General features: G+C 56.6%; 7 protein-coding genes across 7 annotated transcripts; 5 read left to right on the forward strand and 2 right to left on the reverse strand.

Moving 5' to 3' along the window:
• Positions 1–1,101: 1,101 nt before the first annotated feature.
• On the forward strand, positions 1,102–3,236 carry J3D65DRAFT_5763 (fructose-2,6-bisphosphatase-like protein). The gene is made up of 3 exons (XM_066797665.1): positions 1,102–1,593; positions 1,775–2,361; positions 2,411–3,236. Exons 1-3 carry the CDS (start codon positions 1,407–1,409, stop codon positions 3,053–3,055), a joined length of 1,419 nt encoding a protein of 472 aa, XP_066659325.1. The 5' UTR covers positions 1,102–1,406; the 3' UTR covers positions 3,056–3,236.
• Positions 3,237–3,946: 710 nt separating this feature from the next.
• Positions 3,947–8,093, reverse strand: J3D65DRAFT_5853 (uncharacterized protein). Its single transcript, XM_066797748.1, has 3 exons — positions 7,378–8,093; positions 6,229–7,328; positions 3,947–6,182 (listed from the first exon to the last, which is right to left on the reverse strand). Exons 1-3 carry the CDS (start codon positions 7,903–7,905, stop codon positions 4,082–4,084), a joined length of 3,729 nt encoding a protein of 1,242 aa, XP_066659326.1. The 5' UTR covers positions 7,906–8,093; the 3' UTR covers positions 3,947–4,081.
• Positions 8,094–9,431: 1,338 nt separating this feature from the next.
• J3D65DRAFT_663365 (chaperonin 10-like protein) lies at positions 9,432–11,180 on the forward strand (the record flags this gene model as incomplete). The annotated part of the gene is made up of 10 exons (XM_066802657.1): positions 9,432–9,556; positions 9,616–9,716; positions 9,766–9,821; positions 9,872–9,923; positions 9,972–10,012; positions 10,065–10,136; positions 10,190–10,304; positions 10,530–10,936; positions 11,015–11,071; positions 11,121–11,180. The coding sequence occupies 10 exons, from the start codon at positions 9,432–9,434 to the stop codon at positions 11,178–11,180; spliced, it is 1,086 nt and encodes a 361-aa protein (XP_066659327.1).
• A 3,951-nt stretch (positions 11,181–15,131) lies between these two features.
• Positions 15,132–16,307, forward strand: J3D65DRAFT_608503 (uncharacterized protein). Its single transcript, XM_066798585.1, has one exon. The coding sequence runs from the start codon at positions 15,537–15,539 to the stop codon at positions 16,107–16,109; it is 573 nt and encodes a 190-aa protein (XP_066659328.1). The 5' UTR covers positions 15,132–15,536; the 3' UTR covers positions 16,110–16,307.
• A 2,423-nt stretch (positions 16,308–18,730) lies between these two features.
• Positions 18,731–21,064, reverse strand: J3D65DRAFT_6094 (uncharacterized protein). The gene is made up of 3 exons (XM_066798679.1): positions 20,142–21,064; positions 19,977–20,079; positions 18,731–19,928 (listed from the first exon to the last, which is right to left on the reverse strand). Exons 1-3 carry the CDS (start codon positions 20,880–20,882, stop codon positions 18,787–18,789), a joined length of 1,986 nt encoding a protein of 661 aa, XP_066659329.1. The 5' UTR covers positions 20,883–21,064; the 3' UTR covers positions 18,731–18,786.
• A 1,036-nt stretch (positions 21,065–22,100) lies between these two features.
• Positions 22,101–25,751, forward strand: J3D65DRAFT_608513 (MAP kinase-like protein). The gene is made up of 4 exons (XM_066798586.1): positions 22,101–22,566; positions 22,621–22,694; positions 22,747–22,904; positions 22,952–25,751. The coding sequence occupies exons 1-4, from the start codon at positions 22,376–22,378 to the stop codon at positions 25,373–25,375; spliced, it is 2,847 nt and encodes a 948-aa protein (XP_066659330.1). The 5' UTR covers positions 22,101–22,375; the 3' UTR covers positions 25,376–25,751.
• Positions 25,752–27,323, forward strand: J3D65DRAFT_608514 (P-loop containing nucleoside triphosphate hydrolase protein). The gene is made up of 4 exons (XM_066798587.1): positions 25,752–25,972; positions 26,027–26,649; positions 26,708–27,031; positions 27,082–27,323. The coding sequence occupies exons 1-4, from the start codon at positions 25,886–25,888 to the stop codon at positions 27,104–27,106; spliced, it is 1,059 nt and encodes a 352-aa protein (XP_066659331.1). The 5' UTR covers positions 25,752–25,885; the 3' UTR covers positions 27,107–27,323.
• The last annotated feature ends 271 nt before the right edge of the window (positions 27,324–27,594 follow it).

Consider the following 27,594-nt stretch of genomic DNA (forward strand, 5'->3'; position numbering starts at 1 on the left):
TACCCAGCGCACAGGACGAAAAAGAGCGGTCGGGCTGGGCTACCTTGGCTGCGTGAGGTGGCTGACTGTCCTCTAGGCCTAGGCCCCTCAACACACACTGCACTGGCACCGCCTGCGCCCTTTCAGACAGACAGACAGACAGACGGGAGACGAACGACCAACGGACCAGCGCGCAGCCGAAGACGCGAGAGCGAGCAGCCAGACGGAGACGAGACGGGACAGCACGTTGATCGTCGACGGTACCGTACCGTTTGCCTGCGAGACACAGTGGCCAGCAAGATGGGGGAGCGCGATCGCAGTGGCAGCTACGGCGCCATGAACTATAGCATGTCGATGGTGAGTGAGCATTTCTTCTTCTTGTTGTTGTTCCATGTACACCCAGAGCGGACGAGCGGACGACGAGTTTTTCCCTCTTTCGTTCCCATGCTCCTTGGGATTCGCGCCCGAAGCCAGCGACGACGTCGCGTCGACCGAGTCCCGACTTTCGGCGAGGGCAGGCCGCATTGCGTCAGTCGCTCAGGCAGGGCACCGCAGTCCGGGTCCCGTCGTCACGAGGGGGAGGGGGCCGCACACGACAGCATCCACGGCCCACTTGGTTCGAATTTTTGGCCGACGTCACAATTGCCAATTCGTGATTCATGCTCCCCAAGGCCTGGTGGCAGAAAAAGAAGAGGCAAAAGAAAAAAACAACGGGGGAGCGAAAAGAGGCGTCAGCGCGATCCCGTCATCATCCATGGTCCCAGCTCCCAGCTCCCAGTGCAGTTCCAGCCAGCGGCAGGCAGGCCAGTCAAGTTGAGGCTGAGGGTGAAGGGCGAGAGAAGCTCTAGCCCGAGGGTTCCCCCGCCTTGTGATGCCGAGCTACCTAATGTACCTACGCATCTAGGAACAAGGTACAAGATCCATCATCCCTCATCTACTCTACATCGACCCTCTCTCCTCGCCCTCCTTCCCCTACCGCCTTTCACGATCCCATTTCCGCCCTCGCCCTCGCCCTCGCCCTCGCGCCCCTTTCCCCTTTGGCTTGACCCTGCGCCTGCCTTTTCCTCCCCTGCGCCTGCGCCTGCTCCTTCTCTGCCTGCGCCGCTCCCGCTCCTGTGGCTCCCCTGCCCGCACCTGCCTCGACTCGCGACCCAATCGCCAAACCAAACCAGACACACGACCATCCTCGACCACAACCACCCCGACCAGCTTGAAACCGGTTCCCCATACGGCGGCACCGCTTTTCCACGTCGTGTCCCAGGACCATCTATCGCACCAAGCTCGGCCCAGGTCTCCTTTTACAAATACCACCCCTCCCTCTTTTCAATCCCCTCGTCTCCACTCCTCGTCCGCTCTGCTCCCCTCCCTCTCTTTCCCACTCACAGGTCCTTTTCTGTACATATTTCTTTTCTTGCCTCTCCCAGATCATGTCTGCCGACGCAGCACCCGCCACCAACGGCGCCTTTAGGCAGGAGATGCGAAAAGTCCCTCCGGGCGAGTTTATACGCCCCAACAGGAAAACTAACGGCATGGGCGTCCAGGCAGAGGACACGCGGATATGCGTCGTCATGGTGGGACTGCCGGCGCGAGGCAAGAGCTTGATTGCGACAAAAGGTACGTCTCCTTTGCGCCGGACGTGGGGGGAGTGTGCGGAGGTCTGGGGCACGTTTCGTCAATCGAGCGGGGGAGGCGGCCATGCAGAATGCGGGGCCTCTGGGGTGACATCAGGAGACATGGCCGTCTTCGGAGACTGCAACGCGAGACGACGTTTGCTGACAATTTGCTCCATTTGTAGTGGTCCGCTACTTGCACTGGCTGTCCATTGGCGCCAGGACCTTCAACGTCGGCCAGTACCGCCGCTCTGCCACGCCCAATCCATCGGCCGACTTTTTCGACACGACAAACACAGAGGGCGAGCGCCTGCGCAAGGCCGCCGCTGAGGCTGCCGTCGCCGACATGGTCAAGTGGTTCCGCGGCGGCCACGGCATGGTGGCCATTCTGGACGCGACAAACTCAACAAAGGGGCGGCGCAAGTGGATCCAGGAGCGCTGTCACGAGCACGGCATCCAGACGCTGTACGTCGAGTCCAAGTGCGACGACGAGGACCTGATAATGCAAAACATTCTCGAGGTCAAGACGACGAGCCCGGACTACGTAGGCCAAGACCCGGAGGTGGCGGCCCAAGACTTTCGCAATCGGATACGCAACTACGAAAAAGTCTACCAGACGATTGACGAGGACGAGTTCGACCTGACCTACGTCAAGCTCATCGACGTCGGCAAGCAAGTCATCATCAACCAGATCAGGGACTACCTGCAGAGTCGGATAGTTTATTACCTGATGAACCTGCACATCAAGCCGCGCTCCATTTGGCTCTCCAGAGTACGTCCACCATTTGTCCCTTTCCCACCGCATTGCTAACCATTCACAGCACGGCGAGTCAATGTACAACCTCGACGGCAAGATTGGAGGCGACGCAGACATTTCCCCGCGCGGCGAAATGTACGCGCGCAAGCTGCCCGAATTGGTCAAGCAATCCGCAGGCGAAGGACGCAAGCTCACAGTGTGGACTTCGACGCTCAAACGCACAATCCAAACCGCACGATTCCTTGAATTCGAAAAGCTCGAGTGGAAGGCGCTCGACGAGCTCGACTCGGGCGTGTGCGACGGGCTCACGTACGCCGAAATCGAAGAGCGGTTCCCCGAGGACTTTGCGCAGCGCGACGACGACAAGTACAACTACCGGTACCTGGGCGGCGAGAGCTACCGCGACGTGGTGATACGGCTGGAGCCCATCATCATGGAGCTGGAGCGGTCGGAGAATATCTTGATCGTCACGCACCAGGCCATTCTGCGCTGCATCTACGCCTACTTTATGAATGTGCCGCAGGAGCGCAGCCCGTGGATGGAGGTGCCGCTGCACACGCTCATCAAGCTGACGCCAAAGGCGTACAGCACCCACGAGGAGCGTCTGTCGGCCGACATTCCGGCTGTTTCGACGTTTAGGGAGAAGGGCACCAGCGCGCGCATTGGTGATAAGGAGAGGAGGGAGAGCAAGACGAGCGTTGCGTCGTAGGCGCCTCTCTTTGGTCTTGTTTCCCTTGTTCAAACTTGTTGTCAACATCGCCTTCTTCAACACCTCGCTCTGGCTGCGTAACATAACGCTGCAAGAGGCGCCGACCACACATACCCAACACTTTCACGCCGTCTCCCTCCCTCTCTCTCCCTTCCTTCCTCTCTTCGGTACCGGATCGTCGCTTGGCATCGCTTAACATGGCATCACACCTGCCTTTATCTAACAAATAGACGGCGCGTCTCCGTCTTTCGTTTTCTCTCGCCACGCCATGCCCCGCCACTACTACACCCTCACCAATGGTCCGGTCCGTCTGGTGCCGTGGTGCGCCGTCCTGTTTTCTCGGTCTCTTTTGACTTGATTGTCATGTCGTCCGGCTTTTTCTTCGTCGCCTTCTCCTTCTTCTTCGCAGTAGTAGTAGTGGTGGTGGTAGTGGTTGCAGTAGTACCTTTTTTTCTCTTTCACGCTTTCGTTTTTCTCTCGTCGCCTTCCTTCCTTCTTTCCTGTTTTTCTGTTGTTCGTTGTTCGTTGTTCGTTGTTCGTTGTCCGTTGTCCGTTGTCGCTTTTTCATTGCAGCTTTTGTGTTGCATCTTACCCCCCCGGCGCTGCTACTCCATGCATGGGTTTGTTTCCTTTTGCGCACGGGATTGAGGGGGATGGATGGTGGGGTGGGTGCTGGCATGTACGTACGTACGCATGCATGTAGGTGGGAGTGAGGGAGTGAAAGGAGGAAAAAGGATGGGGAGTTGAGAAAGTCAGTCAGTGTTGAAGTGGATGGATTGAATGGAGGATGCACGGAAGGGAGTAGAGGGAGTAAAGGAAGGAAAGGAAAGGAAATAGGAGAGAATAAATGCCCATGCCATGCCATGCCATGTCACTTTGCCGTCCTGTCGTGCCTTGTCGCGTCCCCACTTTTTGGATCTGAATGCCTTTTTGGTTGGTGTGGTGCTGCTTGTCTACCACCGTACACGTATGGAGGAGCGTTTGATCGATGGACGGATGTGGGTGCATGAATGACTACCTGCCCGCCTACCTCTCCCTCTCCTCCTCCTGCTGCTGCTCCTCCCGCTCATCTCCATCCTCCTCCTCATCCCCATCGCTAACGGCCGTCTCAGCCGTCTCAGCACTCTCCATCCCTCTCCCACTCCCACTCCCCCGCAACCCACCACCAGCCCTCGACTCAAACCGTCGCTCCACGGCGCCAACAAGCCTTTCGCTATACGCGTCGAGCAGCCGCAGCATTGCCGCTTCGTCGATTGCCGCCGCCGCTGCTGCTGCTGCACCCTGCCCTCCTCCGCCTTGCCCGTGCTGTTGTGGCGCCCTCTCCCTCTCCCTCTCCCCACCACCACCACCACCACCACTCCTACCCTCTCTACCCTCCCTCTCTCTCTCCCTATCCTTGCCCGTCCCAGCACCGCCGAAACCCCTCCCCTCGACAACGCGCACCGTCAGCGCCAGTTCGCGCTCCAGCTGCTCCGTCAGGGGCGCGGGCAGCGCGGCGCCCGTCGAGGGCGAAAAGTGGGACGACACCTTCTTGCGCCAGGCGCGCAGGCTCTTGCAGAGGGCCTCGGTTGTTTGAGCGAGACTGCTGCTGCTGCTGGTGTGAGTACTCGCGGCGGCGGCAGTAGTAGTAGACGAGGGCGCCGCGTGGCCTGACGAAGAAGAAGGGGGAGTGCCAGCAGCGGCAGTGGCAGCGGCAGTCTCTCTGAGGCTGGCATGACTCCTACTCTTGTGCATGCGCGCCGCCGACGCCGACGCCGCCGCCGGCCCGCCAAACGACGTGCGGCGATGGGCGTGGTGGAGCGCAGCCCCGCCAGCGGCGCCCTTGGGCGACCGGTTGGCCTGCTTGGGACTATGCTGCTGCTTGGGACTGCCGCCGCGATGCCGCGGACTATGCGGGAGCTTCGGGCTAGGCAGGCCGCTGCCGCCGCCTCTGCTGGGGCTGGGCGGTGAAGGGGACCGCGATTCGCGTGCGTGGTGGCGGCGCGAAGTCTGCACGCGGAGCGCATGCGACTTGTTGCTGCTGCCAGCGGCGGTGGTGGTGCCGCTGGCGAGCGGCGAGGGCTCGAGCTTAGGCGTCGCGTCGTTGATGCGCGAGGGGCGTTTGCGCAGGGTCGGGGGCGAGCGCTTGGAGGAGCCGGCGGGCGTCGTGACCGAGACGGCGACGGGCGTCGAGTCGGCAGCGCCATCGTCGCTGCCGTGCGAGCTCGACGCGCGCTGATACTTTGCCAGCTCGGATTGCGAGAGGACGCGGCGGAGGGGCGCCTGGTTGGAGAGGAGATTGGTCGAGGCGGGCCCCTTTTCGGGAGTGCCAACGCCGCAGAGGTCGAGGTGCTTGCTGAGGTCCGAGTTGCTGCGGTTGGGCGCTTGGCCCGGGGGTTTGAAGTCAATGTTCCATACAAAAATCGTTCCGTCCACGGCGACTGTGACGAGGCATTGCGATTCTGCCGGTGTCCCGTCCTCGGTCTGCCCGCTCCCTGTTACGAGTGCAATGTCCGTGACGCCTTCGGTATGGCCCCAGTCGCGCCCTATGAGAGCGCCATTCTCTTCGTACAGTCGGATGGACTTGTCGGTGCTCGATACACCCGCAATGACGTTTTGGCCCCTGGCAGTGGAAAAGTGCACCAGGTCTGAAAGAATAACCGACTCGCCGCCGTCAGAATCAGATGCTTTGAAGCAGCTGATTGACTGTCCGGAGCGAACGTCATATTTGTGAACTTGACGGTCAATGGTCGAAACCACCAACACGTGCTCGTTTTCTCCGTCAAATACCATCGAAACCGGAGTGGATTTGAGCGTAATGGTTCGGGCTATCAAAAAAGCGGCCATGGTGAAGCCGTCTTCCTCCCGGGCGAGATAGTCTCGAACGACGACTGTCCGGTCAGTGGAGCAGGAGAGCAGACGCTGCCCATCTCTGGAAAACAGTAGACCTGTCACGGCTCCTACGTGTTCGTCAAGCGTCTGTGTCAGCTCCCACGTTTCGCCCCTCTTTTGGAAAACCTGGGCCGTTCGGTCTCTCGCAGCCGTGGCAATCAAAGGGATCTCGCCGTCATTGACAGCTATGTCGGTGATTTCGGCAGAGTGCGCCTTGAGGCTGCTGACCGTCTTTCGGGTTTGGCCATCAATCACGCTGACAAGTCAGCGATTTCCAACGATCCATGGGCAAGCAGACATACCTGAGCACGCCGTACTTGTCGCCTGCCGCAATGAAGCTTGCCTGAGGAGTGCTGCGAACCTTTTTCAGTTCGTTGGGCTCCTCGCAACCTTCAATCTGCTCAAGAGGCACGACAATGTCCCCTTTGATGAGCCCATCTGGACTCCAGAATTTTACCACCCCATCCGCCGACCAAGTAACAAATGAAGCATCAAAGGAATTAGGAAATGGTAAAGAATGAACGCCCAAGACGCCTTCTCCTTGGGCCGGTAATTGTTGTACCGTGTTGGTGATGTAAGAATGCTCCTCGTCAATGTCAACCTGGACGAGGCGAATGGCGCGCCGAGAGTCGACTGTGACCAATAGTCCGGATATAGGGGCGATCGAAACGACGTACGGAACATCGCTGCTTCTGAGACTAGGAGAAGAGGGAGATTCGGAGCGCGCAGTAGGAGATGGGGGAGGAGTAGAAACGTCGGTAAGCTTCTTGATCTCAAAGATCTTGAGTTCGCCGTTGAAGCCTCCGACGTGCAGCAGGCCATTATCATCCGTTGCCAGTGCCGATACGCCAAAAGGGACCGTCGCAACCCTGTACAGCCTTTGATTTCGGTCGGAGTCGTCCAACAGGCAAATGTCCCCCCTATCAGTCGAGACGACAGCCATGGACGACGAGATCGGCGTTACTGATGTAAAGTTGGACTCGACCAAAGATCCAAGCACGCAGTTTCGACCTTGCAACGTCTTGTGGAAAGCACTCGAAAAGACATTGACGTCGCCCTGTCTCGGTTTCGCGTGCGCCGGGTGTTCCCCCTCGTCAACTCGCCAAACTTTGGCATGCCTCGTCCCCACAACCACCAGGCTTTTTCCAATCCAGGCTATTCTGTTGATGTGATTTGTGCACTTGTTGCTCGAATGGAGAATGGCGGCTCCAGTCCGGGTGTTTATGGCCCAGATGTACAGGAACCCGTCATTTGCAGAGCCCAGGCTGGCCAGGTACCGCGAGTCGGGACTAAACGCCACGGCACGCACTCCAAAGGCATGCTCGGCCATGGACGTTATGGGCACGTCCGGTGGGGCATCTGGGGATGTGGAGAAGACCAAAACGCGGGGCTTGTATCCGGTCTACCCAAGGTTAGTTTCCCTGCAGCACGACAGGCAAAGAAAACCTCACCTCCCCCACTGCAAGAAACTTGCCGTCCGAGCTGAAAGACACGCATGTTGCCGCCTTGATCCGGTCCTTTGCCGTCAGAGACTTTCCGCCTGGAGAATCAGCCCAATCGCTTCCCGAAGGTCCATAAGGAGAAGCGCCTACGCCTGCGTCTCGCAGCGAAGCCGCGGTGCGACTGCTGTTGTGGGATGGCGTCGGGGTGCCGTATATCGAGGGAGCCTGGTTTCCAGCGGTGGTGGAAGGGCGGGCGCGGAAGAAGCGCTGCTTGACCTGGTGGTCGTCGTCGATGTGGGCTATGACGGCGGCGGCGCCGGCGGTAAAGGCAAAGGTGCGCTCGGAAGGCAGGCTGTCAAAGGCATTTGCAGAAGAGGCCGTGGTGCCAATGACCTGGCGTAGGGATAGCATGAGGTCGGATCGGCTGGCCCTGTAGGGCGATCTTAGGGTTCCGTTTTTGACGAATGGAGAGTTGACGGGGGTGAGACGAAAGGCCGGGTTCATAACGGCACTCTGGTGGAGCGGTGAGAAGGACATGTTGGCATTGGTCTTTGCGGGCCATAGCACCAACGCAATGTGGGTATGAGGCGACCAAAGACCAGCGTGCTGTGCATTGGGGCGCCGCAGAATACACCGAGCCTCAAGGCGCCTTGTTCTTTCCTCGAAGCAGAGCCAGACAGAGAAGATCGCGGTGTTGGCAGGTGAGACCGCCGTGGAGCTTGGGCTCGAGAGTGGGGAATCGTAACAAAGGAGAGGCAGGACACAATCGAGTCTAACGAGCGACGCAAGCAGCAGTGAGAGCGGCGCCGAGCAGCGGAGCCGCCTGCATTAGCAGACCATATCAGAATGCCCGTGGCACGGATGTTTCGAGGGTTTGGATGCAGACTGACAGCGGTGGTTGGGGCGTCAGGGATTATTGCACGGCCCGCGGGCAAGGCTGAGAAGAAAACACCCTCTGCATCCACCCACCCCTTGCCTCGACCAAAGCCCGCCTACTGCCACTTTGGTACCCGCCGTAACGCTGTCCGTCGCTTTTCGCGCCACAAGAAGTCTCGCGGGTCGTCTCCCTTGCCAACCGAGGTCCCATCAGAGTCTGACGCCGCCCAAGTATCGACTTCCATCATGATCGCCGCCGCGTGATTGCGAGCAAACGGCCTGCTCAAAAGGCGAACACCATGTTGCGCCATGGGGCTTCCATTGGCCATTTTGCTCAGCCGTCGAATTTCAAACTGCTGGTGCCATTGTCGAGCCGCATGAAACTCTTCGCTTCGTCACAGCTGCCGACAGACTCGGACCAGAAAGGAGTCAGTGTCGGAAGAACCAGGGGGCTTCGCGTGGTATTCAAATATAGTCGCCAATGCTAGGTATCTCACGGACCATCCGCTTCCGACGACAGCCATCTCCTGACCATCTTCATAGAAGCAAACCCAGGCGTTTGAACAACCAAACCATAGCTTCATGTTGAATCGCAGCCGACGTACTGGTGAAAGGCAGTACTTTTTCGAGCCAACCGGTCAATGGACGTCAAAGCTTCATGTCGAAGAGCAACGCTTTTCCGGGTTGTACCAACGCACTGGAACACTGCTAAAGGGATGATCCCCACGCGTCGGCGCTGTCAACAATCCTCGAGCAGCGGGCACAGCGTCTTGTCAAACGTCAACTGTCCCCGCACGTTAGAGCAGAAGCAGTCGGTGGACGGGAATTGGGCACTCCCGAGCGGCGTGCTATGCTGACGTCCAGGATCATTTGGTGATGGTGTAAAGACGGCGGAACCCCACTGACGCTATCATGTTCCCCGCGCCGGCCACTACGCCCCGCACTGCCTGACCTACCGCAATCGCAGGCTGCACGTCTTCAATGACGCCGCGCCACATGTGCTCCGACAAGACGAGGTTAACATGGCTAGCTCCCGACGTGCCATGCAACCAATCTATTTGCCGGGCACTTCTCAAGGCCGTTTCGTCCTCAATCCTTCAGTACATGTATAAATATCCGTCTGCTCCTCCCGCTTTCCGCTCCTCTTCGTTTGGCTAGCCCGATCTGCTCAATTCTCGACCACCATCATGGCCGCTCCCGAACTTCCCCAAAAGTACAAAGCCATTGTTTTCGACAAGCCAGGTTCACACTCCACGAAGCTGGTGGAGCTGGACATGCCAGAGCCAGGGCCGGGCGAAGTCCTTATCAATCTGTGAATTGTTCCTGCAACTCCTTTTTCTTATCTGCGGACGGCTGACGAGCCTTGGACAGTTCCTGCTCGGGCGTTTGCGCTTCAGACCATGGCGTCATGATGAGCAGTTGGGCCAATCTTCCGTATCCAACTCCAGAGAATCAGGTTGGAGGCCACGAAGGTCGGCAGACGTGCGACGATATACTCAAGCTCTACTGACTTGGCTCCAGGCGTTGGCCGTGTTGTGAAGCTCGGACCTGGATCCGAAGACTTGTCCACTGTCCGGGTATTTCGCTCTGCACGAACAAAGCAAAAGCTCTTCTAAATTGGATCTAGGTAGGAGACAGAGTTGGTATCAAATGGATCAGTGCCATTTGTGACTCCTGTCGTAAGTAAATGCCAAGTTTCCCCAAAACAAGCGATTGACTCTGTTCAGCGGCATGCCGCGCTGGTCACGACGGAGTGTGCTTCAATCAGGTTGGTTGCAATCCAGGGAAGAATGGGAGGATGCATACTAACCTAATTGCAGAAAATCAGTGGTTACTACACGCCCGGAACATTCCAACAATACGTTCTGGGACCTGCAAACTACGTTACCAAAGTATAAACACATCCTTTGCAAGCTGTGAAGCGAGCGACTGAGCATTTTCTCAGATTCCAGATGGCATCAGCGACACCGACGCAGCTCCAATGCTTTGCGCCGGCGTGACAACCTACTCGGCTCTGCGCAAGAGCAACGCTCGCAGTGGAGAGTTCGTCGTCCTTTTGGGTAAGTTTTTACATTTGTATTTGAAGAAATTGCGAGTTCTAGCACTACCGCCGGATTCAGGGAGCTGTCATCGAACATTGCGGATGGCTTCGAAAAACTGCCAGTTCTGTTCACGCGCATAGCCCCTTTATCTTTTTGGCCTATCAAATGGTCACCCTTGCTGCCTTACACGATTACGTCTCGCGTCCTCTCAGTCAAATTTACTTTCTAACCCTCCACGCGCAGGCGTCGGCGGTGGCCTCGGCAATGTCGCTGCCCAAATAGCATCCAAGGGAATGGCATTCCGTGTCATCGGCATCGACACAGATGCCAAAGAGTCTTTTGCGCTCTCTTCCGGCTGCGAAGCATTCGTGCCGCTCTCACTCGGCGACAAGATTCCCGACCGTGTCAGAGAGCTCACTGGCGGATTGGGCGCGCACGCCGTCATCGTCTTGACCGGCTCAAACGCTGCCTACGCAGACGCCATTGAACTCGTCAGGTTTGGAGGAACGCTGGTCTGTGTCGGCGTCCCCGTCAACGAGCCCGTCACCATCGCCAAGGCGTTCCCGCAGTTCCTCATCAAGTTCGCAAAGAAGATTGTCGGCGTGCCGGTTGGAGATCGCAAGGATGCGGACGAAGTGATGGAATTTGCTGTGAGTTAAGCCCCTGCTTGACTTATTAGGGACATGAGTCAGATTGTCTCTCAATTAATTTGCTGACCCATCCTGTAGAGAAGGGGTATCGTCAAGTCCAATTATCGCGTGGAGAAGATGGAAAAGTTGGGCGAGGTATGTGGACAACGCTGCGCTCGATTCTGACGCGCTGACACGAGGACAGGTTTTTGAGGAGATGGAAGCTGGCACTCTTCAGGGCCGCGTCGTCCTCGATCTATCGTAGGCGCTGATCTGTCTCTGTATCTTATTTCAACGCCCGACAACATTCTCTCACCGTTGCCCTTCCCTCGAGCCAGCCCTGTCTGAGTGAATATGGCTTCGCATGACCGCATTCATGCACGATGCCAAAGAGGGTCATTTTAGTTCGCAGATAAAGTTCTTGCATTAAACCACCGCTCTGATCTGACGGCTGTTCGACGAAAACTGACGAAGATGTAGAAATGTACAACTATGTGCACCGACTCTGCGTCCGTGGTATACACCTTTTTCCCTTTCAGTCTTCCTCGCTAATTCGCACAGCGAACAGCTTCCCTTGCCCGTCGTAGTGTCCATCGTCCCGTTCACATGCTTAGTGAGGGAAATCCGGGTGTCCATCCGATTCATTGCAGACGAGAGGACAGTCACAGAGGAAGTTCTTGCGATCCGTGGACTGCTTAGCCTTGGGACGGCATCCCGTGTAATCGGGCTTGCAGGTATAAATGTTCTCGCAGGCAGTGTCGTCAGAAGCCTATCCAGATGTTAATGCAGGCTCGTCAAGGGAGTACACTCCCAAGGAAGTGAGAGGTACGAGGGCTCGTAACGCACATTGCAACCGCACTGGTCCGTACCGTCCCATTTACAGGTTCCGGTGAGAAATTGGGCGAATTTGTCGACGTAGGGGAGCTGATCTGGCGGCAGCACGCCTGGCTTCGTGTATTCGTTCTTATCGTGACAGCGTTTTCCGCAGTCGTCGTCACTGCCGCACTGACTGTGTATTAGTGATTTTGGACGCTAGACAATCCTGAAGAATATACGTACTTTTCCATCCAACAGATATGCACCATTCTGGAACTTGGCGGAAGCCAGAGCCGCCATGCAGCTGAACAAGATGACAGAATACTTCATGGTTGGAGATCGAGAATGCCGGTGAGTGCTGTAGAGACAGGAAATGGCGTGATGTAAAGAATTAGAGGAGCACTTCTTTCTACAATATATACCTCCCAAATAAGCTTGAACAGAGCAACCGCGCAGATGAGAAAAAGCTACACAAACAGCATCAACACGGACACAGCCCTGCAGGGTAAGGTACAGTAGCCGGGAGCAATCACGCGCAGCAGCCATCTCGAGCGGTATCTTGTCTTTCCGGCGGCGGATTTTGCCTCATGAGTTCATGCCACAGGCAAGCATGCATGCTTGCCCGGCAATCTGGCCAAGCAAGCAACACGCACCAACCAACCGATCAATACTCTTCACTTTTGCCTTGAGTATGCCCGTCTCCGCCGCCTCCGAAGTCTCGGCCCCCGATGTCGCCTGCAGCTGGTTCTCATCAGCAGAAGCTCCTGCTGCTGCTACTCCTGCAGCTGTGGTTGTGAATGCTGCTGCTGCTGTTGTGAACTGACTTGCTTGGCCACATCACGCAGACAGACGTAACTTTCCCACGATCAATTACCCGGCTCCAAAAGACGAAATGGCAATCACACATCCGCCTAGCCAGGCGCCTTCAGCCAACCAGCCATCGAGCTAGCCACGACCTCGGATCAGCAAACGAGCAAATCAATAAGCCAATTGAGCCAGGCAAATACAGCAGTCGCGCCCGCCGGCCTCCCCGGCGCCGATCCAGGCACCAAACGATAAAGAGGCATAGGGCTCCGCAGCAGCAGTCGCAGTAGCAGGCAAGACCCAAGCTATGCAACGCTGAGCGCCAACGCTCGCTGCGCCGGCCAGATCCGACAACGACGGCGGACGGAAGGGTCCGACGCTGTTTCTATCAATATCGTCAGGCCAGCAGCAGGCAGAGAGAGATCCTGAAAGCCGTCGAGGCCGTTGGACCGCGGCCGCGGCGGCGCGCTCCTAGTCCTGCCGCCGATTGGGCTGAGCTGGGGGCCGAACGAGGCATAATTAATTGATGGAGAGCATGTGTGGTGGTTGTACGTTTGTAGTAGTATTGGCTTCGGAGGAGAGAGTTTAGTGCTGGGCTACTGGCGTTGCTGCAGCACAATGCGAACGCGAACCGGGAGTCCGGAAAGCAGCGGCATCAAACGGGGGGCAGTTCTGGAATCATTGGTTCTAAACGCACACGTTTGGCCCAGCGCAGGCGAGCGGCTGAATATTGGCAGCGTGGTGGGCAAGGTAAGCGTGAGAGGTCGAGAGAAGCGATCCCTACCGCGATGGAAAGTTAGGGAGATGCAAGGGGCGGGAGCAGCGATGCAGCCTGTCGCCCGTCGTCTTTTTTGCCAGCGTCGATTCCTGTCATATGTACCAGCCTCAGGACTCAGGAACGGAAGCTCAACCTGCAGGTCCATGCGTCTGTCCAACGTGGTTCTCGTATTTGACAGGGGTGGAGAAATGACGCGGGTAAGCTGTGGTGATGGAAGCGTGGTGTCGCTACTTTGGCGTTTAGTCTCTGCTGGATTTTTAGGCTTAACTACCTTGCTTAATATCCTGGTTTCGCAGCATGCGTTCCCCCTTCTGTGCATTTTGGACATGCCGCGACCAGATAAATGGCTAGTTGGTGCGGACGCGAACACATTTAACCTACCTTGCCCTCTTTCCCAAGCTTTTCGCTCGCAAGTCTATCAGTCCCAAGGTCCATGTCGAGTTGAAGGCTGAAGGAGATTACTGAACAGAACAATGTCGCGATAAGGCGGACTTGGAATGAAGCGGTGACGCGAAGGCTTCCTCCTCTCTGGTTCAAGCAGATGAGTTTAAAATGTTGAAACACACAAGCAAAGCTAAGTCCCTGGGAATGGAAACGCTTATGAGCATGATGAATGATTGGAGGAATTTTGCTGAAATTCATGCTTTCCAGCAGCCTCCGACCAAGTGGGGACTGTGAGGCCGGAGTGACGGAGTAGCACGGCTCCTGCAAACCTACCTAGGTAGTTCAGCCCAGGTTCGTTGTCGCTTTGCACAGACCGGCGAGATGAAAGTTTCTAAGACGTGAAGGGAAAGACCAAACTTTTCCAGAATTTGCCGCGCCGGCTTATGACACAATTCTTCCTTTTCTTTCCTCGGCGGATGTTGGCAGCGCACAGCGTTCGCCGTCTTTCTTCGTTGGCCCTGCTTCGACTGGTCGTGAAAAGACTGTTTATGAGAGATAGAGTTTGCAAGGGCGAGACTGCAGGGGAAAGAAGGGTCATGAATCCGCGTGAAATTAGGCGGTGCTACGGTGTGGGCGCACTCCTTATTCTCGTGATACGGACACGAGGAGAAGAAGCTCTCACTATAGGGGAGACAGTGGGGACGAGGCCGTCAAGGTAGGTTGTACACGAGGAATGTCTTACTAACTACCAGTTGCAAATCCGGTGTTTACATATGTAGTTAATGAGAAACCGGGGGAGATGCAGTAGTCAGGACGCGACCTGGTTTAGAAACAGATTATTTGGATCAACATCAGTGGCCATCCCATTTCTCCTTCCCTGACGCGCCTCGCTTCGTCCCGCCGCCGCGAACATGACTCCTTTTTCCCTCCCCAATTTCAACACCACCCGCCGCTGAAGTCGAATCCGTGTCTCCCGCACCGCGTCAATTTCCACTCGCACCAGGACCGCTGCAGCAGCGCGACCGCGGCAACAGCTCCGGTTCGCTTCTGACCTGCAACTCGCATTCAGGGGTGTTGCCGCTATTCAAGAAAAAAGGCTGAACGCTACCTTAACGCGCATCCGGAGGCTACAGGTCCGTAACTTAGCGCCCATCTTTGATTCGACATTTGATTGCTCAAGGAACAGTGTTTTCGCATTCAGCGTCGTACTCGCGACAAAATCACCAAACGAAAGCTGACAGCGGCCATTCTCCGTATCAGGCAGCAAACATGCCAAAAAGTCAATGTTCCTGTCAGAAAGAAGAGCGTTTAGTGGCACTTCAGTGGCACTTCGCAGCCAAATCAAAAGTCGAAAAGCCCGCAATGGGGCCATTATTCAGTAGGACGCAAAACAAGACATGCAATACAGCCTCTCCAACCACGCACCAAGTGCCAACCAGGTTGTTGATTCCATCTTTCTTTCTACGCTTAGATCTAACCAAGCAATCTCTCGATCTGTGGACGTGATCTTGGATTCGTTTCTCGTATGCGAGTATGCGTTTCAGCTCCCTTTCTCCCTTCTGCTCTCTCCAATAATGGCCATCAAGCAGTGTCTCATTTCCATCCCTCTCTGCTTGTTTCCTTTGGTGCCGGCCAAGATGTATAGCACGCATGACTCAAAGATGGTGGTAGGTACGGGCGGACGCACGAGGAACGGCGCGGCGTGATTGGGAAGCAGTTCGTGTTCGTCATCTGCGAGACACGCCAGCGAAGTCAGCCGCCAAAATTTGTCGCGGGGGCTAGTAGGAGCTCGGGGTTGCTAGATACTGACATGGGAGGCTCCAGCTCGGTGACCAAGGTATGTTGCTCCGAGCGGAAGTTCTGATCGCTTCTTTGCGTTTACTTGGGGTTTGCTCATCTGCCATGCTCTATCGTGTTCATCTTCTATCTCCATCATATTTATCCACTACCCGCACCAACTCATGCGATTGTCTTTCATTCACTGCTTACAGCGCAGTCCCCGGCACCCAATCTCTCCCTTCGACACCTTCGCCTCCTCCTCGCACCAGGCCGCTGCCGCCCCACTCCAAGCTCTCCTCGCTCGTCCCGGAATCCAGGCCCCAATATCCATCGCCCATCTCTTTGTGCACGCGCTTGCCCTTTCCCGTGTCGGCCGAATGGTGGTTGCTGCTGCTCGAAGGGAAGGAGAAGAAGGAGGACGGACTGAAGGTTGAAGATGATGCGCTGCCGGTGCTGGATGTCGTTGTAGAGGGTCCGTGGGAGGGCGAGACGTGGAAGACGCTGCGCAGCCAGGAGCGCGTGCGGTGGCGGAGGGAGGTGCTTGGTGCGGCGGTTCCGGCGGCCGGGGTGGTGGAGTTGGCTGAGGGTGTTGGTGACGGCATGGTTTGTTGGAAGGACAAGATGATGTCGTGACGCGGCTGTTGACAGTGAAGACGCCACAAGTAGACGGACTCGACGAAGCCAGCTGGTTCTTTGACAGTGACGCAGTGTTTGGCTTGTTCGCACAAGAAAAGACCTTCTGGACAGAAGAGGAGCAAAACAAGTCCGGGCAGAAAGAAGGCAGAGCAAAATAAAGTACCTGAACAAAGCCTACAACTGATCACACACGACTCCCGTTGACAACACCCCAAAACAACAGCTTTCACGCCTCCCTCCCGTGTCTCCACGTCACTCACCAACGGCCGGCCGGCGATGATGAAGTCGTCAGCTCAGCCTACGGATCCTACGTAACCGCCACTATATAACACACACACACATACCCGTCCGCTGTCTACCTATATGAAGAACCCCACCATCGACTATAGAATGCGTGTCTACGTCTGTCTGTACCGCTTACTGGTTTCCTGTTGTCTATTGAACGTACTGAAATGCCTGTGCCAGGATCGTCTACGCCGAAGATATTTCGTCATGGCCATTGGGCACACTTGACACCACCACCACCACTAAACGGGCTAACCTTGCCAATGCCTGCCTGCTACCTTCGTGCCCCTTCTTCCTAGCACTTTGCCAGAATGGAACCCGCCGAGTGACAGCATGAGAAGCGAGCGAGTGGATGTGACGTCACGCCCTTCTTCCTGCTGTCTCTCCAGGCAGCGCTCTAGGCAAGTCTTTGCTGGCGAAATGAAACAAACCAAACGGCCGACCGAAAAAAAGCCACTGCAGCTGTCCGTCTTGAATGAGGTCATTGGATGGGTGTGGATATATAGCCAACTGAACTGACCGAGGCAACGCATCAACAATTCCTTTTCGTAAGAGAGCAAGCCAGCAAGCACCCTTGAGAAGCCACCGTGGCTGGCTGTTCTCCAGTGGTGGCTGGCATACAGGTTGTAGGTTGGGTTGGTTGGTAGCGTGCATGCATGCATGTAATCCGTTCAAGCAAACGCAACAACAACGACATCTCCTCCTCCTCCTCCTCCTCCTCCATCTCTCTCCTTACTCTATCCTCCTCCTCGCTAACCTCTCTTCCCTCCCGCCACGCCTACGTACTGCAACCCTCACCCTCACCCTCTCTCCCTCTCCTTCGGCCCCCGTGCCCAACACAACTCCAACCCCAACCACAACCCCGACCCAACACAACAAGCACACCCCAGCCGGCCGCAGCCACCCCGGCCTTAGCACCACCAAATGGCGGCAACTGCCAACTCATCAAAACAACAAAACAGCAACGGGCGAACTACGCACGTACTCGTGTCTGCCTCGCAAGCTGGACGGACGGTGTCGCGCTGCTCACCGCACCCACGCATCCACGCACGCACGCACGCACGCGCGCGGAGAACGAGCCGCACCATGAACCAACGGCTATTTGCAGGGGGGGTGGTGGGAGAGGGCGCGGGTGGAGGGAAACCCAAGGAAAAGGGCAAATGTGGGGACTGCTGCATGGGGAGAAGGGACAGGGGGGGCGGGGGGGAGAGTGAGTGACGTGGGTACATAGATCACCCAGGTCAGGTGCACATTTTGCCAGCAGCCAGGCTGACAGGTAGGTTGAGGCGGTGGCGGTCATGGGGTAGGACACTTACGTACCCAGACTCCTGGGTGGTCGGTCAGTATGCGCAACGGATGGTTAGTAAACGCGCTGCTCAGTCGGTAGACACCACAGCAGCAGCATAGCGCATCCTCATCCGCGCATCCAGCATCCAACAGAGAAGAAAGAAAGAAAGGGCTGCATCAAGCCCGAAATCCGTTCCATTCCATTCCATTCAGCAAAACAAATGACAGAGATACGCGCCAACCGACGTCTACCTAGTTGCCCAGTCAAATCAAAGGGCAGGAGGAGAAAGGAAAAAAAAGGGCGAAGGAAAGAGAAGAAACCAAGTGCCGCGATCAAAACAACCAAATGCCTGCGTGCCTGTCCGTCGTGTCTCTCGTCTTAAATTTGCGTCTTTGCCTTCACGCCCTCAAAGCAGCTGGCCCGCGCGTCTGTATCCCAATCCAATAACCCCCCAGTATACGTATCCCCTCGTTTGCCCGTAGACAGGACGTACCCCAAGCCAAGTTTTTACAAGGACAGAAGAAAGGAAGGTAGAGGAAAGAATGGAAGAGAAAAAGAAAGAAAAAAGTGGTCGTAATATCGTCATCTGAAAAGCAAAACCGCCCCAGCCACCTCGTCTGCAAACGCTGTCAATCAACAACGGTCAAAGCCAACTTCAACTGCTTGTTAAGGCAAGCATTGTGGGAGAAGCGAATCGTGTCATCATCGAGCGATTTAATCAAAAAAGTCTCAAACTCACATGAAAGATGGGAACAGGGAACCAACAGTCAAACACACCAACAAGCAGCAAACAAGCATGACAAACATCATCGAGGTCAAGGGGGATGGATAGTTTGGGTATATTTTATTTTTGTGCATTGCAAGTGTGGGCTCGCAGCAACGACGATGAGGAAAAAGATCAAAAGCGTGTCGTCAGTGATTTGGTCGGTGATGGTGGTGGTACAAGAAGATTCGTAAATCTCAATGCGACAGATGCACTTGCTCTATGATTGGCTGCGTTATGCGAGGACCGGCCCCGTGGTGATGCAAGATGCAAAACGTGCGTGGAAGCGACCGCTGTCATCATCTTCGTGGACGCGAAATAGGGGCCAAAGTTGGTTGTTAGGCGTAGCGAGGGGGCGGTGGAGGATAGTTGGAATAGGGATTTGGCGCCGCGTAGCTGCTACTCATGGGAGCTGCAGTGGGCTTACGGAATTGATCATCTTCGTAGATGCTCGTTCGTCGACCCGGATTGACAGGGGCGTAGGCTGCCCTGCCATTGGCGTTTTCATATTCCCTCCACCTTCTGGCATTTTTGGTCTCGTCGTCGTCTGCAGATTCGCTGTATATGTTGCTGGCGTAGTAAGAGGCAGGAATATCACCGACATTGTTTGGCTCGGAACGAGTCCCGAACCGTTCACCGCCATGGCTAAAGGAAGGGCTTCGCCGACGAGCGGAACCGTAAGAGGTGGACCCAGTGCGATAGTTTCGAGTCTGCATCGAATTCGGCGGGTACTCGCTAGCAAAAACGGGCTTCGGGCGAGGATAACCACTGCCGTGGTTGTGTTGTGTTGACATTGCGCGCCGGACGCGAGTTGCATTGTTCACGTCTGCAGCAGTAAAGGGTTGGGCGCTCCCCGTCGTGGTGCCGCTGGCCGTGCTGCTGGTGCTGGCTCTGCTGCTCGAAGACATGTCGCCGTAGATCTTGCCGCTCCCTTCCCTACCACTGTACGGCTTGCGCTCGCGTTCGATGGGAAAAGAGGGAGGTGGCTCGTTGTCCGAGTCTTCAGAGATGACGGCCGTGTCAAACGACTCGGCGCGCCACTGTGAGTACGAAGGTTTGGCAGTTGGCGAAAACCCGCCTGAAGATTGGCTCGAGGGGCGATTTGACGGAGGCGGCGGCGGCGGGAAAGAGGCGGTGCGCAACGGAATGTCTCCGTTGATGGAAAGAGCCGTTGCGCAGCGCTGACGCACGCCGAAGTTTGGCGTCTTTGGGAACAGGCGGCGAGATAGCTCCTTTGGAAACCGTTCTTTGGAGTCGTCGGCATTGCTGATGGGCATGTTCATGACAGCCTTGCTCAAACGCTCATATTCAGTGTCTGGATGCCCTTGAATCATAAGCGTCATCCATTGCTTGAAGCCCTCTGGAGTCAAGGCGGGAATGTTGGGCACAGCAATGAGTTGGTCCTGGACCAAATGATGTTCACAGCGCAAATCTCGGTAGATTTTGGAGACTGTAGAATTGGGGAGCGAGGTGAAGAGGGCTGCGACAGTTAGCCACATGGTGTGCGGAGAAACATGTTTCGACTTACAGGCCCAGCAATATGTTTCGTCTTGGACGCGGACCTCGTCGTAGAACTTGCGCATCTTTGCGGGGGTGACGACCAGAGAATGACGGGGCTCGTAGTCGTTGATCTGCGGGGGGCCTTGTCAATCATCGTCTGCTACCACTGTGTCGGATCTGTCGTGTCACTCACCAGATGCAGGGCAAGACCTCGCAAGAATTGACCTAGCCGAGCTGTGGGCTGACCCTCGGCGTCAAACAGCGGCCGCCACGTCTTCTCAATGGCAGTTTCTTCAATCTCCGCAGAACGAGCATATGGCGACGAGCGGGACGGCTGCTGAGCGTTGGTGCCGTCGAGCGAACCGTGGTCCGAAGCCACAAGCGGCGAGGCGGCGCGAGGTCCGCCATTCTTCGCCAGCTGGTCACCCCGCTCCCTGGGGCTGCTCCTGCGATGGAGATCTTGGGCTGACGAGCTGGGCGAAACAGGGGAATGTGGCGAGACGGAGTACTCGTTTTCATTTCTCGACGGCGACGGCGGAGTGTAGACATCGCGCGGGGGATCGGCGGAGGTCTGATTTGGCGATGGCTTTGGCGACGGCTGCTGGGCGGGAGCTCTGAGGGAATCAATGACTTGCTTCCTGACCTCCTCGGTAATCTGCGCGACGATGGACGGGTCGAGCTGGCTGATTGCACCCGAGCGGCGGAGGTGGTCGTTTACCGCCTCTTTGACGGGCTGGCTGTCCTGAGGGCTGATGCGCGGCGAGTTTTGAGAGCGATCCGAGAAGGGAGCACGCGACAGACGGGGGCGGGAGGTCGGTCGATCGACAGGAGAAACATGGTCGCGGGTGTTTGAGTTGGTCGAGTCGTGACGGGAAAGATCGGTGGTGGAGTACGGATAGGCAGACGAATCGTGGGTGCGGTGTTCGTAGGCCATGGTGGGTAGTTTGGTAAAGGATCGAGATGGTGGAGCAACGGCGGCTGTCAAGAAGGACAAATGTTTGGTACAGCTATGTCATGCTCACATGTCGTTTGAAGGGGGGCTGGGTAAGGCTGAGGAGGAGGGAATGAGTGGAAGGTGGAAGAAGGGGTCGCGAGCGGGGGGCGCAGCAAGGGAGCAGACGGCGCTGGGCCAAGCGGATATTGACGATGGAGGGCGAAAGAAAGACGTAAGGAGATGGGCACACGGTGATGAGGGCGGTGGGTTGGGATGCGAGAGAGCTGGTCGTAGGGTAGAGGGAGGTAGGAGTAGTAGGGCGGCAAGCCGGCAAATGGAAACAGACAGGGAAGCAGTGCAGGCAGTCAGGTCAGGCTGGCCGCGGCCTCAGCACCTAGCACGCCCAACAGGCGGCCACGCAATCTTGACTCTGGAGTGACTGACAGCTGCACAGCTCGCGGCGGCTCGACGTTAACGATGCACCTCTGATCCTTTTGCCATTTCCAGCCGAGCCCACCGCACGGCCACCCGCTGAGGCTGATGGATGTGGCGCTACCTACCGCGAGGTGTGCTAGTGCTAGAGGCATCCCTTTTACACACATTGTAGCTTTGGTGCATGTAGCCGTGGCGGCTGTAATTGTGAAGGTTGTCGTCGGCGTGGATCCGGGGAAGAGGGGGGGGGGGGTGTCGATGATGTTGATGGTGTTGACGCGGGAGTGACTGAATAGAGAAAACCAGACCAGACGTGACCTCATGATGGAGACGGGCGTTGGAGACAACCGAGTGGTATCCATTCCCGTCTGTCTCGTCTTCTTTGTCGCCCTCCGTGATGCTCTCCATCCTCCGGGTCACTCGCTCGTCGTGGGCGGCTTCCCGTCGGTTGTTCCCACTTGGCACGAGCGCTGCGAATTGAAGCTAGCGTTTCGGGCCTGTTTGAGAAGGGACAGGGGCATGGTGGCCCAGCCTATGACAACGCCCGCGACCCTTTCGCACACCTCACGTCCGCTCGTCCATCTTAACCTCTCGCTGCCGCCCGCTCTCCCTGCTGCGTCCTTGCGCCTTGCCTTCTTCACGGTCCGGTCACAACTGCCCTGCTCCACCCTGTCCTGTCCTGCCCTGCCCTGCCACCGGAGACTGCATCGTCTCCTCCCACATGACGCCCGCTCCACCTCTGTCGCCTCAACCTCAACTCCCTCTCTCCCGTCCGTCTCCGTCTGCGCCGCTCTCACGCCTTTGACCCCGCGTGAGGTGCCCAAGCGCTGTCTGCGTCAGCTCAGGTCGTCTCTCACACCCCAAGACTCCGACGACAACGCCAACAAGCCACCACGCTCAGTCCCGACCCCCCTACCATGGTGTTATGACCATCCTCGACCGGTCGGCCTGTCATTGAGACGAAAAAGTTACGACGCTCCTGCGCCACTTTCCATCCCCACCCGGCCCTCGTTCGACATACATATCGCCCTCTTTGAGACTTGCTCTTCGCCCATTACACCATGCTAGCCTCAAAACCACAGTATGTTGCCCCCGTGGGCAGCTCTGCGCCGCCTTCGTCTTCTCACTACCCTCCGAGTACCGCGAGTCGCCGTCCGCAGCCGACCCCTTCGTCCGACCACCACACCGTCAGATACACCAGTCCGACCGAATCCGAGTTTTCGGAATCCTTCGAAACAGCAGATTCTGTCAGGTATTACACAGCACGTCGCGGCAGTGGGGACTCTCAACTTATGCCGTCATGCAGGAATTGGGACGAGCATCGTGTGGGCGATTGGCTGAAGAGCATCAACTGTGGTCAATATGTCGACCTCTTCAAAGGTACGTCGCACCGCCATCACATTTGTTTCTCCCATCTCTTACCCCGCGGCAGAAAACAACATCAACGGCGAGGTCTTGATGGAGATTGACCAATCCCATCTCAAAGACATGGGTATAAAAAAGATTGGCGACAGAGTGCGCATAGGCTCTCAGGCCAAGCGCTTCCGGAATAAAGAATACCGGCGAACATCAAAGCGCAATTCCAACAGGGTACATATCCTACCGACCACTTCTCCACACCATATTGACTGATGTAGGAATCGCTTGCGCTACTGGACAGCCAAAACTACACCCAATTGTCAAGCTCGCCGAGGCCTCTCCTCTCCTCGCGCGGAGCTTCGACAACATCTCGCCCAGAGAAGCGCATGTCAAGACAACTTGGCGGCGCTGACTGGTCGTATAGTCCCGCGGGCATTCAAGTTAGAAAACAGCCCTCGAGACCAAGTTCTCCGTTAGTCGACCAGGAAAATCGCAGCCTTCGTCCTTCTAATGGCGCCATGTACAGCCCCAAACCCTCTAGCAAGAAAGACGACTCGTACTTTACCCAACCCCTAAGCGCAAGCTCGTCATCCGGACGAGGGCCCAGGACAGCTACAACTCCCGTCGAAACCCCGCAAACCGCGCGTTTCAACCACGTCCGAGCGAGCCCCAGTCAGGACGCTTCAACCAACAGTAGCACTCTGCCCGCCGACAAGGCCTTGATCCGAGTCATTTTTGACAATGGTCGGTCTTCAGTGATAGGCATTGACGGCGCTCGCACTGCCGACGACATTATGCTTCGAGTTCTGCGAAAAGGCGCTCTAAATGAGGCACATTTGAAAAACTATTGCTTCTACGTCCTCGACGGAACGGAGCCAAATCCTGCACTGTGCCGAAAACTCAGCGATGTGGAGCTCCTGCGCGTGTGCACTGATCGCACCAGGATGGAGAGAAACAGGCTCATTTTGCGCAAGGTCCACGCTGGCGAGCCCGAGGATGACCAGCTCAAGGCTTCTGCAAGCATTGCATCACAGCAGCAAGAATACCGGCCGAATGCTATCTTACCAAGCAGTAAGCATAGCCAACTCAAGGTGGAAAAGTTGACGGGGGAATCTCTGGCTGCAGTAACTTATCCACTGTCTCCAGCATCCCAACAGGAGCGCGAGCGCCACATCAACTCGACCGCCAAGGACCTCGAGCGAGGCGATGGAAGCCGGTCGGCCAGCAGAACTCCGGACAGGCCAATGAAGCAGTTTTACGGCGGACGCCCTCCAAGCAACCTCATCACGTCTGACCTAGCCTCCTATTTCCCCGACGTGGAAAAGGAGGAGATGGACCGGACGATCAGAATGTCAGTCAGGCGCTCACGGAGGCTGAGCAAAGCTGCAAGCCGCCTCAGCACTATGAGTAACTTTAGTGTGGCGTCGAGTCTCAAAGACGCGCCGCCACTGCCGTCAATAGCCGACACCTGGCTAAACTCATCGGGGCAAGCCAAATCTCTGAGGCCGCTCTCTGTCATGCGGCTCGGACTCCCTTCCACCACTTTTGGACCACCCCAGTACCGCGATTCTGTGACATCGTCTGTCCTCGAGCCACTGGAAGAAGAGTCGCCGACAGATTCGTCGTCTGTTCGCAAGTCTTACGTCTCTTTCGGTCCTGAGACGGGAGATGGCGTGACAATTACAGACCCCGAAGGCAACACGACTCTGCAGAGCTACTTTGACGATGGCGGCAGTAGCTTTGCTGGAAGCAGTCAAGAGGGAGGAGATTCCTTCAACAAACGTCTCAGTCAAGCCATGGCTGATGACGGCGAGGAGTATGACCCGGAGTTGGAAGAGTACCTTGAGGCTGACTCGTGGGAAAACGTCAAGTATATGAAGGGCGCGCTGATTGGACAGGGATCTTTTGGAAGCGTGTATCTGGCCCTTCATGCTGTGACGGGAGAGCTCATGGCGGTCAAGCAAGTCGCACTGCCCACAAATGGCACTGTCGATCCGAAGAAGGCCAACATGCTGGACGCCCTCAAGCGCGAGATTGGTTTGCTGCGAGAGCTCAAACACCCCAACATCGTGCAGTACCTGGGATCCAATTCGGACGAGACGCACTTGAACATCTTTCTCGAGTACGTACCCGGCGGTTCGGTGGCTACAATGCTCGTCAACTACGGTCCCTTGCTCGAGCCTCTTGTCGCCAACTTTGTAAGGCAAATTTTGGTGGGTCTGGCCTACTTGCACTCCAAGGACATCATCCACCGCGACATCAAGGGAGCCAACATCCTCGTGGACAACAAAGGACGGGTCAAGATTTCCGACTTTGGTATCAGCAAGCGTGTCGAGGCCAGTACGCTCCTCAATGCCTCGGGAGGTAAAAAGGGAGCCAATCGCGTCTCTCTCCAAGGCTCAGTCTTTTGGATGGCCCCAGAAGTTGTCAAGCAAACTGCTTACACACGCAAGGCCGACATTTGGAGTCTTGGGTGCCTGATTGTTGAGATGCTGACGGGTGTGCACCCACATGCCGACTGCTCGCAACTGCAGGCGATTTTCAGAATCGGTGCGGCGGGTGGAAACGCGTCTCCCACCATTCCCGAGAATGCAAGCGATGCGCTCAAGACATTCTTGGGCCAAACTTTTGAAATTGAGCACGAAAAGAGGCCCACGGCAGACGACTTGCTCAAGAGCGAGTTCTGCGCGGTCAAGGCCTAATGGTTTGGTTCCCACTCTTAGCAAAAGACTTTGGTTGAGCGCTCTGGGGTAATTCTCTTTTTTATTCTCTTTGACATTTTCCTGCCGTTCCAAAGCAGCGGAGCGCGTACTTTTTTCCAGCTTTTTAACGAATTTACGTGCCAAAGGATGAACAAGGCTGCATGGCTGAAATGATGGTTGGACAAAGATCAGATCCAGCTTAACCAGGGAGGAGGATTCAAAGGCATTCATCACTGCCATTTTTTCGCATCGAGACCCCTTGAGCGGTTAATGTATCATATATCTCGCGTTCTTTGCATGTAGTTAGTTGTTACGGAGGGCAGGCCAGCATGAAACTGCGACTGGGTTGAATCAAGTTTCTGCTCTGGGAGTGCCTCTGCTGAAAGTGAAGTTCGGATATAAGAAGCCATTTGTGGAACGGGCCAAGTGCGAACGCGCCCAGACGCGTCGACCCTGCAACTCGCGCGACGTGAACACCTTCCACCAACCCTCATCACCACAACACCCGCCATGGCCCTCCTCGTCGACAAGCACCGTCCCCGCTCTCTAGAGCAGCTTACTTACCACCATGACCTGTCGGATCGCCTGCGCGCGCTCGTACGCTCCCCGCTTGACCCAGCCGGCGCCGAATTCTGACCCATCTTCCTGCAGGCCAACAGCAACGATTTCCCGCACCTCCTCGTCTACGGGCCCTCGGGCGCAGGCAAAAAGACTCGGATAATAAGCACACTGAAGGAGCTATACGGACCGGGCGTCGAAAAGATCAAAATCGACGCACGCGTGTTCCAGACGACGTCGAACCGCAAGCTCGAATTCAACGTCGTGGCATCCAACTACCACCTCGAAATCACGCCGTCGGACGTGGGGAACTACGACCGGGTGGTGGTGCAGGACCTGCTGAAGGAGGTGGCACAGACGCAGCAGGTGGACCTGGGCGCGAAGCAGCGGTGGAAGGTGGTGGTGGTCAACGAGGCGGACCACCTGACGCGCGACGCGCAGGCGGCGCTGCGGCGCACCATGGAGAAGTACAGCCCGAACCTGCGGCTGATATTGCTGGCGGAGAGCACGAGCAACATCATTGCGCCGATCCGCAGCCGCACGCTGCTGGTGCGGGTGCCGGCGCCGTCGGAGGCGGAGATTGTCGACGTGCTCAAGAATGTCGGCAGGAAGGAGGGATTCAAGGAGGCCGACGGGCTCAACCGCCGGATTGCACGCGAGTGCGGCAGGAATTTGAGGAGGGCTCTGCTCATGCTGGAAGCCGTGCACGCGCAAAAGTGAGTTGCCCGCCACCATTGCTCCTACGGGACACTCTGACGCCGAGGGCCAACGCAGCGAAAACGTCTCCGCCGACACGCCCATCCCGCCGCCCGACTGGGAGGCGCTCATTGCGCAGGTTGCCAAAGAGATCGTGGCCGAGCGCTCGCCGCAGCGCATCCTGCAGGTGCGCGCCAAGCTCTACGACCTCCTTACGCACTGCATACCGGCGACGACGATCCTCAAGACGCTCACCTGGAAGCTGATTCCGCTGTGCGACGATGACATCAAGGCCGACGTGGTGCGCTGGAGCGCCTTCTACGAGCATCGCATCAAGACGGGCAGCAAGATGATCTTCCACCTCGAGGCGTTCGTGGCAAAGTTTATGCGCCTGTATGAGAGGTATGTTGCAGTCTTTTGAGATTCCGTTCTCGGTGCTAACCACGCGACAGCAATCTCATGGGCCTCGATTTCTAGACCGTCAGGTTGTCGTGGATGGGTTTGCAAGAACGTCATGAAGCATATTTACTTTTTTGTGTTGCACGGGATGGCAATCGGCCAATGGCTAGGGGGAGTCTATCAAAACGGCGTTGACGGGAATGGGGCATGTTTGCAAGGGCGAGGCAGGAATACGTTCGAATAGCCAATGGGCAGAGTGCCTAGTTACAGGTATCAATGGACACCTACACATGGATACTGTCCAGCATGTGAGTCTGGTGGGTCGTGCGCTGGCGGCATCGGATGCCCTGGCTGGGTGCCCTCCCTGGGCTGGCGGGGAGCTTGATCTCATACGTCATAGCCCCTCACCCAAGCAGGAGCTTCCCTCCTCTCTCTTGTCTGTACCTGACACTTCTGAATCCTCTTGCCTTCCTTATAACCTGCCCGTGCAACTACGTCTTCACCTCCAATCCTCCTCTGCGCTTTTTACCAACCACTCAATTCAACGACAAGAGCCAATTCACGAA

This window comes from Phyllosticta citribraziliensis, assembly GCF_038025025.1.
Source record: "Phyllosticta citribraziliensis strain CPC 17464 chromosome Unknown J3D65scaffold_1, whole genome shotgun sequence".
In the NCBI taxonomy this organism is placed as follows: Eukaryota; Fungi; Ascomycota; class Dothideomycetes; order Botryosphaeriales; family Phyllostictaceae; genus Phyllosticta; species Phyllosticta citribraziliensis.